The 14,183-nt window shown below is 31.4% G+C and overlaps 2 protein-coding genes across 2 annotated transcripts in view; one reads left to right on the top strand and one right to left on the bottom strand.

The window, feature by feature from the left end:
- The window catches only part of DNAJC14 (DnaJ heat shock protein family (Hsp40) member C14), a 1,080,043-nt gene that overhangs the window by 367,249 nt on the left and 698,611 nt on the right, over positions 1-14,183 (bottom strand). The gene's annotated exons all lie outside the window — the stretch shown is intronic.
- Positions 8,297-9,235, top strand: LOC126022989 (olfactory receptor 6C70-like). Its single transcript, XM_049784029.1, has one exon. The coding sequence runs from the start codon at positions 8,297-8,299 to the stop codon at positions 9,233-9,235; it is 939 nt and encodes a 312-aa protein (XP_049639986.1).

Consider the following 14,183-nt stretch of genomic DNA (forward strand, 5'->3'; position numbering starts at 1 on the left):
GCAGATGACATGACTATATTCACAAAATCCTAAAGACTCTACACAAAGTCTCCTCAAAACAATAAATTTATATAGTAAATTGACAGACTACAAAATTAGTACACAAATCTATGGCCTATTTATATATAAATAATAAAATATAAAAATAAGTATATAAAAACAACAAAACTCTATCACAATTATGCCTCAGAAAATCAAGTGCTTTGGAGTAAATTTAACTAAAGAGGTGAAAATCTATACAAAGAAAACTATAAAACACTGCTTCAAAAATTAAACAGGACAGAAGAAAATGGAAACACATACACTGTTCATGATTGGGAAGATTAGCATCATTAAAATGGAAGTGATTCCCAAAGAATTGTACAGATCTAATGCAATCTCTTTAAGGATATCATGAATTTTTAAAATAAATATATCAAACTTTCTTCAAATTTATATGGAACAAAAATTCTACATGAATAACTAAATAAATCCTTGGGGAAAACATGAGAAACTTCACACGTCCCAACTTAAAACTGTTCTTTAAAACAATATTTATTAAAATGACATGATATTGGAATAATAGCTGATCCTCAGATTATAGAATAAACTTGAATATTCTGAGATGCTCCTCAGATATATCATCAATAAACATAGACAAATGGGCAAAAAATACGAAGTGGAGAAAGAAAAGCCTCTTCAAAATGTGGTCTTAGAAAAACTGGTTAGTTAAATGCAGAAAATGAACTGAGATATCTCTTTGATGCCATACCAAAAAGTCAAATAAAAATTTATTAATTACCTTGATATCATATGTTAAACCATAAATATATAGTTAAATATAGGCAGAACATACCATTACATTGAAATGAAAGACATCTTCCAGTAGTATACATCATATTTTTATATATTTATTTTTGTTTCAAAATTACTTGCAATTTCAAAACTTTATAGTTCATGACAGATTTTTTTTTTTTTGGCTTTTGGATCACACGAGCAGTGCTCAGGAGTTACTCCTGGTTCTACACTCAGAAATCACTAATGGCAGGCTCAGGGGACCATATGGGATTCGGAATTTGAACCATCATTCTTCAAGCATGCAAGGCAAATGCCCTACCTCCATGCTATCTCTCCAGCCCCCAAGATTTTAAGAAATAATTTTATTTTAGTGTTAATAAATTTTTAAGTATTTGAAGATTTCTTCCTTTGAGTTATAATAGACTTTCACTTTTATCAGATTATATAATTTTCTAAAACATAATTTGCTTTATGACTTCAAATATGGTCTATCTTGAAAATTTTTCAGCATGTAAACGTAATTTGCATCCTGATATCGGGTAGATTGCTCTATGTGTGTTAGATCTAAATGGTTTATAATTATGTATAGTTTTTTTTAAATATTCCTAAATCCTGGAAAATATTTTGAAATCCTGATGAACAGAACCTCCAAGTATCCTCTTTCAGATACAGCACAGTCTTTTTTCTGATGACAGTTTTTCAAGCTCAAGAAAAAGTTTTTATGAGTCATAGATGTCATCTTTTCATAAGTGTATCTTTTTGATGATTGTATCTTTTCGTCAGGAACAGGAATAGCTTAGCAAGTTTCTTTCATATAGTAAGCTTTAAAATTTGTTATAACCCCTATCTGTTGAGTAAAGTAAAACAAAAAAAAGGTAGTGAGAAAAGCTGTGGTTGGATCAGGGGCAGCTGGACAGTAGTAGTGAAGACTGAAAAAATGCAGACCACTGGGACAGTGATCCTAACTCAGGTTCTGATCAACTGTTGTATAAAGTTATAAAAGACCTGTACAGGTCTGCCTTCTTTCTGAACAGGCAGTAGATGCCCTCTAAGTATCTTCAATCTTCCTACAACAACTCCCCCTACTCAAGCTGGTGGGCCAAGAGTTTCAAACCAGAATGGTTTCCAGAGACATTGGCACAATGGCCAAATGTATTGGTATTGGAGCTGCCACAGTGGGTGTATCTGATTCAGAGACTGGTAGTGGATTCATATTTAATCATTGCTCTTCTCATAAACCATCCTAGGTTTTGTGCTGTCTGAGGCCTTGGTGCTCTTCTGCATGAAGAATAACATTCCTTATCCTCTTCTCAATGTGGGGCTCCATGGGGGTCTTCTATTCATTCCTGCTGCTTTGCCATCAAACCACACCCAATGTTGCTGTATGTTAAGTATTTTTTTTTATTAAACATGACATTTTTTTTTCAGAGAAAAGGAGATAGAATATACTATTTGGAATAATAAATGTCCTTTATCTTAGGATGAAGATCACCAATGAAAGGAGAGTGTCTAAAGTTATTTAAAATAGAAAAAAAAATTTGCCATTCTACAAGATAAAAAAAATCTCTATTTTGTTCATATAGATATTCAGAAAGGCAGGTTACAACAGGAACTGGGTCTATCATGTCTTTAATATTTCTGAAGTACTTTCAGTGTGTGCTTATTAATATTCTTAATACTAGAGGTCTTCCAATTCCTACGGCTCACTGAGCTGTATCAAAGGAGGTTTGCAACTTTTAGGTACAAGGCTGCCAAGGTTTGAAGGAGTGAAAATTCTCTGGTGCTTTTATGGTCCTTGAGACAAATTAGCTTTTATAGACTTTTCAAATATTTTTAGCTTTCATTATATCTGCAATTTCAACTTCATCATTTATGTTCACACAGTGTAATGAATAAACATTTTTAATTATTCAAACCACTCAGAGCTACCAATAAAGTCATACATGCAGTATGGTCCAACTTTTTCTTTTAATGTTGTAATGTTTTTCTTTCAACATTGGAAACTTTCACTTACCTTGTAGTCACTATAATTTTGAGAGGTGTGTTTCAGAGTCTTTTCTTTAATCTAGGTCAGAAGAAACTTCTCCATATCTGATAAAGGCTCTTCTCTAATTTTTGTGTATCTCATTGCTTTTAATGACACAGATCTTTTAAGAGTCTCCATGACCATTTTTAATCTTCTAGTGTGCAGCTATGATTGAATGAGACATGCCTGACTGCCATGCAAAAATTATCATTGATTTCTGCTTAAACAGTAATTAATCACTATGAATTTAATTTCCAGGTCAATTATTTAAAGTCCCCCTTTTCTAGTAACATTAATAGTAGTTTTGTATATTTTTGACATAATGATGGAAATAGAATCACCATAAAAATACAGTTCACTGAACAAAACTTTATTATATAGTTAAGAATGACACTAGAAAAGTCTAAAGACTCAACCCCCCCAAAAAAAGTCAAAACATAATCAGTTGTTCATGGGTTACTACTGGCATTGCACTGGGGAATTACCCCAAATGGTGCCCATAGGACCAAATGGGATACATTTAATTTTAAATATTTTATATTTTATTTAATTTATTATAGTAAGTTAGAGTCATACTAATATTAATAAGAATGCTATATAAACTTACTACACTCATCCTCCACCCCCACCAAAGTACTCATAATCTTCAACCACTCTCTACATTTCTCTTAATCTGGTCTTTTTCCCCACCCTACCTTCTTTACTCTATCTTTGGTATAAGGTTCTCTATTTCAAGATGGAATGGTTTGTGGTATTCTTATTTATTATTTATTTATTTATTTATTTATATTTTAGGGCCACAGCCGGTAATGCTAAGGGGTTACTCCTGGCTATGCGCTCAGAAGTTGCTCCTGGCTTGGGGGATCATATGGGACGCCGGGGGATCGAACTGTGGTCCGTCCTAGGCTAGCGCTAGCAAGGCAGACACCTTACCTCTAGTGCCACCATGCCGGCCCCTGGTATTCTTATTTTTAAAGATACTATAAAATATGACTGGAATAATTCCTTATTTTGTAATACTATTGGAGGAAAAGAATGATTAAACATATTAGACATAACTCTCATCATTATCACTAGTCTCATATCTCATTTCATTCAGTAATGTTTATTGTATCTTTGGTACTTTTGTCCTTGACTCAAACTTTTCCTACATAGTCTGTTCCTATACAGTTTGTTCCTATACAATCTGTTCTGAGGAAATGTAATAAGGTATTTGATATCCAAATCAATTAGTCTGGAAAAATCACACAGCACAAAAAAAAATGAGTCACTTTCAACCCATCTCAACAAAATTAAAAATTTGTAAAATATGGTAAATTTAATAAAATTTAATTTATTTTAAATATTGATTTGTTAAAGTAAATATTAAGTGTATATTGAGTTACAATATAAATAATACCCTAACAAAACTAAAAGTAATGTTATCATAGCTCATAAATTACTATTATTTGCTAACTTAAAGATGTTAATCATCTTGGTTCTTCTTAAGTGATCTTTACTGATATTTTTAATGACCCTCTTATTTCAATTCTCATAGTAAAACTTGTTTTTTGAATGTATAATTAGTATCATCAGTAATCCCCAAGGAAAAGTTTTCTTTTGTGTTGTTTTTGTTTTACGTTTTTCCCAATGAAATCCCTTGAGAATGGATTAATTAACTGATAAAAATGCGAACATTTTATGCAGTAAAAATAATATAAACCTCTGTAGTTGGAGTATATTATTTTATTTATTATTCCTGGATATATTTTAGACTTATGCTAATAATAAATATGTTACTATTTGATTATAAAAATACTAAGGACTTTTTCTTATTGTATTATAAGTAGCTTCTACCATATGCAAACAGAAATTTGGTATAAATTCAAATTTACACATGAGTGAGTTAGGAGAAAAAATTTATAGAAACACATAAAATATTATTATTGATTTAAAATTTAAAAGTAATTTTTCTTTCTTTTTAATAACATATTTCATAACTGTGAATACATAGATAATAATTTATTTGTTCCTTGATTATCCATTTCACATTATATAAGAAAATGCAGTGAAATATTTTAAGGTAAGTTGTTATAGATGGAATTATTTACTTTAAATTTTAAGATAAATTTATGAAAATAAAAGACAGTGTAAGTAATTTTATTGCTTTAGTTAATTTAATTTTACTCTATATGGAACCATAAACTGTATAAGAAGTATACATAAATAAAATTTACTAAAATATGTTCATTTTTAATTATATAAATTAAAACATTGCTATATGGGAAAAAGCTAATGATGTGTTAATCTTTTGAAAGAAATATTTGTTGCATTACCATCAATTTATTATAGTTTACTAATCAATTTTTTTGCCATTACATCTTCCTTGAGAATTTTTTTGATTTTTTTATTTAAAGTAAATGAATTATGGAGTCAGAGAGGGAAAGTTCTGCAAACAGGAGAGTGAGGTTTGATCTGAAGCACAACATGGGTCCCAAAGGTTTCCTGGAGTGACCTGCAATACTGAAGTAGGAGTATATAGCACCACCAGGTATGCTTCCCCCTAAAAATATATATATGTATATAATAATTCTCTATATATTAATTAAGAAGACTCTCATAAGAAAATAATAAGTAAATAAAATATAGTGTTTTCTCTTATCTTATTTATTTTGGGGAGGTTGGGCTACACTCAGGGATTCTCACAGGTTATTCCTAGCTCTCTGCTCAGAAATTACTTTTGGTGGTTGTGCTTAGGGGACAATATGGGATGCTGGTAATCAAATATGGATTTCTACATGCAAAACATTATCTTCTTTTAACATGCAAAAAAATCCAACAACAGTGGACTAAGAATATAATATGAACGACTGTCATCTTTTATCACTTTGATCTATAAATTATGGAATTATTCAGAAAAGATATATGTAAATATAAATACTTTTAAAATCAAATTAGATGAAAATTACTAAGGATCCAACACTTAATTGTTCTCTGATAAAAAGAATTTTGACATGGGAATATAAACATGGAATTTAAGAAAAAAATGAAAATTGTAGAAATATGGTAAATTTTAGCACACAAAGAATTACCATGTCAATAAAAAAGAGTTATCATCAGCAGTCCAAAGCTTAATAATAAAATTCTTTTTTTGTTTGTTTGTTTGTTGTTGGTTGTGTGTTTTTGGGGGGCCACATCAGGGTTTACTCCTGGCTCTGCACTCAGAAATTGCTTATGGCAGGATCGGGGACTATATGAAATGTCAGAGATCAAACCACAGTCTGTCCTGGTTTGGCAGAGCGCAAGGAAAATTCCCTACTGTTATACTATCACTCCAGCATAATAATAAAAATAATTCTTAGGGGTTTCCAGATATATAAATCAGTGATAGAGCACAGGCCTTATATATGTAATGCCCTGCATTCAACCATTGGTAGTTACTACTAGAGTTAATACTAACATTTCAATAAAAAAATGTTATTTGTTTGTGATGTAGGGTTTTTTTGTTCTCTCTTAGGAGTTATATTTATAACAAACTTCATATAAAAAGTGTCCACTGTTTCACAAATTGACAAAATATTCTGAAGAGATGAAGAGGAGAAATAGAAATGGAAGGAGTGCAACAAAAGGTCTTACCAACAATAGAAGAAATCTCTAAAATCTGTTAAGGTATTGAAATACATTGATTAAAATATAGGTTTAGTGACAAAATAAAAAGGTTATCATTGTGTACCAATTTTAAAATAATTTAACTCTTATTTTTAGCTATATAAATTTTTATGTATACATGCTATAACATGAATAATTTGTATAGCAATACAATCTTAAAAATAAAATTTGAATAATTATCTTCCTTAATTTTATATAAAATTACACCTTTGTACAAGATTTAACAAGATTATTTATGGGGGCCTGAGCAGTAGTGCAGCAGTAGGACATTTGCCTTGCATGCAACTGATCCAGGACGGACCTCAGTTTGATCCCCGATGTCCCATGTGGTCCCCAAGCCAGGAGCTATTTCTGAGGACATAGCCTGGAGTAACCTCTGAGTGTCACTGGGTGTAGCCCAACCCCCCAAAAAAGATTATTTATGAAACATCTTTTTAGCTAAGTTATTGTGATCATATACTATGATTTTTAGATGACATCTGTAACTTTCTGGCTTGCAATAAGTACCATAAATTTAGAACCATATTTTTATTTTTCATTGTCTTTATGAAGCAATAATATATACTGTGACATTTTTAAACATTTTGTGTTTTATGTGTCTCTCTTTAACTAAAATGTGTGCCCTTGTCACATGTAATGTCTTCTAAATTTAAGTGAATTTAGGAACATTCTAAAATCAATCTGTATATTCGAGTCTGACCTTGTAATAGATTTTTACTTAGTAATGTTAAAAACAAAGAGATAGAATTGAGCAGGGTTTTTGTTTGGCATATGGTTGACCAATGGTCAAGCTCTAACATTTCATATGGTCTTCCAGTTCCTGCTAAGAGTGATGATCCCTGACCACACATCCAGGAGTAAACCCTGAGCACAGCTGGATGTGGCCCAGAAATTTAAAAGAGTTGAAAGAGAAAAAAAAACAGTAAAATAATATAATTACCGTATTTTCCGGTGTATAAGACGACCCCCTAATTTTGCAGTTAAAACATAGGTTTAGGCCTAAATTCGCAGTATCAGACAGAACGTTCCTGTGCTGTATGTGCTGCATGTGTTCCTGTGCTCATGTACCACAGTGAGCCAATCACAACAAGCAAAGGTTCAAAGGTTATACTGTAATAGACTTCCTCTCTGACTCTGGTCAATCTGATCAGGCTTTTTACAGTGTAGATTCGGGTTCAGAACATTGTCTAATTTGCATGCATAAGAAGCCTACTTGGATTTGCTGAGTTACAGAGGCGGTCCGAGCAGCCTTGCAGTGATTGGTGTAGGATTGAGTTGGAAAATTTGTTTTGTGGCAATATTCAGAAACTTTCCATTTAGTGCCATTTGAAACATTTTTCGGGATATGCGCGGCGTATAAGGCGATCCCCAATTTTTTGGTTGACTTTTTTTTTGTTTCAAAAGTCATCTTATAAGCCGGAAAATACGGTAATGGAATTTTCAATGTCCAACTAACATGATACTTCAAAACTCAGCTATAATTTTTAAATCTTATAAAAAGTTAGCTATTTAGAAATCATTCAAGAATTCATATGGATTGTTTAGATTATATTTGGGCATTTGACCTTGTTAAAGCTTTAGCACTATATGCCAGAGTAAATATAAAATAATATAAATTTTCTTCTCTCAAAGTTGGAAATACTATTACTCCACTCAAGAGGCCTATTATAGATATTTTAATAATATAAACCTCCAAACACATTGCTCATCATATTGCTGATAATCAATGAAAATTAGCTATTTTTCTCCTTTTTTTGTTTTTTCTTAGTGACTCAAAAGGCTGATATTAGCATTCTATTTTTCCTCAACCATTTTTAACTATCTTTAATTAAAATCATCAGAGACATGAGAAACTATTCAATGCATACAGAGTTCATTCTTTTAGGTCTTACAGATAACCCTAAATTTCAGACTCTAATTTTTCTCTTTCTATTCTTCACCTATATGCTGAGTGTTACAGGAAACCTAACCATCATCATTCTTACTCTATCAGATTCCCACCTTAAGACACCAATGTATTTCTTCTTACGAAATTTTTCATTTTTGGAAATCTCATTTACAACTGTATGTATTCCAAGGTTCTTGGTGAGTCTTGTGACAAAGGACAGAACTATTTCCTACATGAGTTGTATGACTCAGTTATTTTTTTTTATCTTTTTAGGTGTAACTGAATTTTACCTCCTAGCAGCTATGTCCTATGATCGTTATGTGGCTATTTGTAAACCTTTACATTATACAACCATCATGAGCAACAAAGTTTGCTATCAACTTGTGATCAGCTCCTGGGTAACTGCTTTCCTGATTATTTTTCCTCCAGTAATTATGGGGCTCAAATTGGAATTCTGTGATTCCAATGTCATCGATCATTTTATTTGTGATTCTTCTCCAATACTGCAGATATCTTGCTCAGATACACATTTTCTAGAGTTAATGTCCTTTTGCCTGGCTGTGGTGACTCTAATGGTCACATTGTTTTTAGTGATTCTCTCCTATGGTTATATCATCAAGACAATTCTTAAATTTCCTTCTGCTCAGCAAAGGACAAAAGCTTTTTCGACCTGTTCTTCCCACATGATTGTGGTTTCCATTTCTTATGGTAGCTGCATTTTCATGTACATAAAACCATCAGCAAATGATAGAGTGACTTTAAGCAAAGGAGTGGCTGTGCTTAATACCTCAGTTGCCCCCTTATTAAATCCCTTCATCTATAGTCTAAGGAACCAGCAAGTGAAACAGGCTTTTAAGAACATGGTCCACAGAGTTTTCTTTACATCAAACAAATAATGTCATTCAAAAATGTATGAAGGAAAAAAAAATTACACTGCTGCATTTTTTAATCTTACTTTTCTATGTTTTGCCCTGTACCTATTTTCAGATTATATTAGCAATACCAACGCAGTTGAAGTCTTCTACCATGTTATTATTTTTACTAGAAATTCTGTTGTCAAAACCTTTTACTGTATCATTTATAGAAATGCAGAATTTTAAGTTTTTTAAATAGATAATATTGTATAAAAATTTAATTAGGATACATATGAGCTTACAAGTTCAACTTCAAAATTTGACAATTTTTTTATGTTTTTATGTTTTATTTTTTAATGTTTTTAATTAGTAGAATATTTTAGGATCAAAAGAAATGATTATTTTAAAAATATCACTGTCATTTATCTAGACTAGAAAACAGTTCAATGATAGTAAATATAAGAATCTCAATGTGTAACATTCTTGTAAATTAAGCTTTATAAGTGACATTTTCATGTGTCTTAATTTAGATTGTACAGTTCATTAAAATTAAAATAAACCTTAGTTTGTAAATATTTTACGACATAATTTTCTTTTAATTAGCAACAAAAATTTGGTCTTGTTATATACAAAGACAAGAAAAATGATCAACATCTATTTAAAATTAAGAAAGCTAGGAAAGGTATGCATTCTATTACAAATCAATTTCAACATTAGTCAAATGAACATTTATACATAAAATAATAGAGGGAGTAACACTAGTATATAACCTAAAGTAGTAAGATCTTATATTTATTGCAATATTATTCTATATGTGCAGACAGCTACTTATTATGCAAGTTACATGTGATGTTAATATTTTAAAGAAGTAAATGCTTAGCCTAAAAGCATCTGTAAATAAAAATACATTATTAAAACTTATAAAGAATCAAGTTATTATTAAGTTTCAAATATATTATTGAGGCATGTATAGTAGATGCAACTATGAAAATAGAGCCCATTTTCAGAATCCTTTCAAAATTGTAGAAATAAACAGTGTAATTTTTGATACAGCTTGGACTTACATTAAGTTAAATTGTAAAAAATTCTTGAGGCTAAAGTATCTTGAAATATTAAATTTCTAAATTAATAAAAGGAAACTGCAAATATCCTACATCCTATGGAGCCAGAAGAAAAGGAAACAAAAAATAGCATCAAGAATAGACAGGAAACTAGTTTACTCCTCTGTAGCAGTAAAAATGGGCCAATTTGATAATGAATTATGAACATAATGGATTGAATATATAATATGTCAGAATAATTCATTAACAATTAATAATTATTAATCATGTAATTATAATAATTACTATTATATAATATTATTATAGTAATATAATTAATAATGATCAATAATTCATTAATCAATCTAATATTACTAGAAGTTTAGGCTAAGCGAAAATTTTTAAGTTCTTAATGTAATACATGAGAATGCATTTGTTCTAGTAATCAAACATCTTTACTAAACAAATTATTCTCTAATCTATAAAGAAATCTAGGTTAATATGCAAAAAGAAGTTGTATGAATATGAAAGCACGTGAAGTGAAGTGGTATCCAACTAAAGAGATCAGTTGAATATTCAAGACTTGGCTGAAACCAGTCATAGTTAAAGTGAGCTTCTTCCAGGGGCCGGAGAGATAACACAGCCATAGTACATTTGCCTTGCACGCACCTGCCCAGGACGGACATGGGTTCTATCAATCCTGAGCCACGAGTGATTCCTGAGTGCATAGCTAGGAGTAACCCCTGAGTATCACTGGGTGTGGCCCAAAAACCCAAAAATAAAAAAAAGAAAGAAGAAAAAGACTAAAAAAGTGAGCTTCTTTCAGTTGGAGACAGGGACAAAGAATAGTCTGAAAGAGCCTTACAGCTGAGAACTGAGATCAGAAAGACAAAAATCAGCCATTGACTTAAATCTCTACACTATGTATTGGAAGTGATAAGGAAACAGCTTTTACAGAAGTTCATCTTAATGCCTGTATTAAATGAGAAAGAGAGGTTCAGAAACAGACCATCAAGAAGTTTAGAGAAAGTTTGAAAAGAAGTATGGGAATCAAAATATCTTGTACAAAAAGAAATTAAGGGATAAAGGAGTTCAGTAAGAGAGCTAAAACAGGTATCAGCATAGCAAAGCAGCATAATATGAGTAGGAAAACCCTGAATAGTGGCCTGAAGAACAAAGTGTAGATCATCATAACAAGAAGAGCTAGAAGAAAAAAATTATTTTTAAAATAAAAGTTATTATGAAGAGTAAGGGCCATAATACAATGGGTAAAGTATTGCCTTACACATGAGTGATTTCTTATACCTCCTTATGGTGCCCTGAAAACTGCCAGGAGTGATTCCTGAGAGCAGAGCCAGGAGTAAACCCTGAGTATCACCATCTGACTCCCCCCCCCAAATATGAAATTAAAAGAAGTAACATCCACATCACAAGAAAACCAAAGGAGAGGACATAGAGAAATGAGAAACATCACTACTGAAAGAAATAATTATCTGGGAGATTCCCAAATATTTATTTAGGGAATATGTACCCTTACTCAGAAAATTTAAAGAGTTCCAAACATAATAAATTCAAACAGGAAAAAAATACCGCAAGGGCATAATCAAAATGGCAAGAACATAATAGAAAGATTATCTTAATATCAAGAAAAAAGCAAAAGCCTCCAAACAAATGAACAAGAAAGTCATAAAATTCATATCACTCAGATGAAGCATTTTGGGCCAGAGTAATAGTCATATATTTGATGTTTTTAATAAAAGATAATCTCCAAACAAAAATCCTCTAGCTGTCAGAGTCTCATTCAGATTTGAAGAAGTAATGAAACTATTTTCAAATAAACAACATGTAAAGACATTGACTTTAAGTCAGCTTAGCAATAAATGCTTGTTTTCTATAAAAGGTAAGGAAACTTCTACTGGAATATGGAGTTTCATAAAAGCCATAAATTTGGGAAAAGATAATAATAAGAGACTGCCAGACTTGATTTGAGACTCATTTGCATTAAACTTAAAAAAAAATAGGGTGTGTGGGGCTGGAGTGATAGCACAGCATATTGGGCATTTGCCTGCAAACAGCCAACCAGAGTTCCTTTCTTGGCATCCCATATGGTTCCCAAGCCTGCCAGGAGTGATTTCTAAATGATGATCCAGGAATAATCTCTGCACGTCTTTTTATGTGGATGCTCCTAAAAAGAAATGGGGCTTGAGAAGAAAGTATAAGGAGTACAATTCTTTCTTTGCCCATGCCTAACTCAGGTTTGATCTTGGGCATCTCATATGGTCCTCTGAGCATCACCAGTAATTCCTGAATCCAGAGCCAGATATGGCCCCCAAAAATAAGTAAGTAAAAGTGAAAATAAAATTACAAATGCATATTTAACTACACAATAATATCAAAACAAATAACAGAATAATACTAAAAGAAGGGGCCAATATAAGCAAATTTTCATTTAAAAGACAAGTCTTGATGAACATGTGGAAATAACAAGAAAAAACCAGACAGAGAAAACCTACACAAATACTCTAAATCACCAAAATAAATAAATAAATAAATAAATAATTTTATGTCAGCAATTTTTCTAAATGCCAATATATTAATTCCCCAAGCAAATAGCACATAGCGGATATGTGTAATATCCAATCTTCTGTCTATTACAAGGACACATTTGACATAACCAAAGGTACAAAATCAGATAGAAAAAATATTATACAGGCAAAGACTATTCAAAAAATATGGATGTTCATGCTTGTATGAGGTCAAAATAGAATGCCAGAGGCATAGTGTTAGTATAGGAGGTAAGGAACTTGCCTTGAAATAAAAGGTCAGTAAAATATTTAAAGGAACTACTAACAATATTGGGAGACTTCAGAATTCCACACTCATCATTCCACAGACTAATCAAATGGAAAATCAATAAAAAAAAATGAAGAATTGAATACCTGAAGTTAATAGATATTTAGAGGAACTTTATCTTCCCAAATTTGAATTCTAATTTTTCAGTGTAAAGAAAACATTCTATAGGATATTCTACAACTGAAACAGAAAAAAAAAGGATTTGTAAATTATAAAATATGAATCATATTGTCTTTTCTCAGACTATACAACCACAGTGCTATTAACCACAAAACTTAATTATAAGAAATTTTGGAAAAGTTCAACTATTTAAATTTAAAATGTATATTTCTAATAAACAAAATCATAAAGCTACATGGAATACAAACAGAAAAAGTCATATTAAAGGGGAAGTTCAAGGTTACATCAGGAAGACAAAAAAGAGATCTAATAAATAACAGCACAACTCAAGAAACTAAAAACGATCAACAAATAAAATCCAAATTTGGTAATTTAAAGAATAAATAAAAATTATGTCAGAGGGCCTGGAGAGATAGCACAGCAGCGTTTGCCTTGCAGGCAGCCGATCCAGGACCAAAGGTGGTTGGTTCGAATCCCGGTGTCCCATATGGTCCCCTGTGCCTGCCAGGAGCTATTTCTGAGCAGACAGCCAGGAGTAACCCCTGAGCACAGCCGGGTGTGGCCCAAAAACCAAAAAATAAAATAAATAAATAAAAAAGATTATGTCATAAACTGGGAATAAATAAATATCAGAAGCAATACAAATGTCAACGGCATTAACGTAGTTTGAGGTGTATCTCTTGATCTAAGTCATTTTCTTGTTTATTTAAATGTGCTTTATAGTTTTCCATAATTAATATTTCCAATTACATAATGTTTAGCTGTGTATTTTAATGTAGTAGCCTGTTTTCAAAATGTATTTTCTATATAAATGTTCTTGTAACTGTGTTTAAGGAAAGTTATGAAAAAAAAAACAGGAAGTTCCAGGAAAAAATGTTTGGTTAAATAGCATTAACTAAGAATTAATAGGAATAAGGACGTTCCAGGATAGGCCTTGGTAAATAAGCATTAAGAGAATTTTAGGCTACAGGTATATT

Source organism: Suncus etruscus, chromosome 11 (assembly GCF_024139225.1).
Source record: "Suncus etruscus isolate mSunEtr1 chromosome 11, mSunEtr1.pri.cur, whole genome shotgun sequence".
Classification (NCBI taxonomy): domain Eukaryota; kingdom Metazoa; phylum Chordata; class Mammalia; order Eulipotyphla; family Soricidae; genus Suncus; species Suncus etruscus.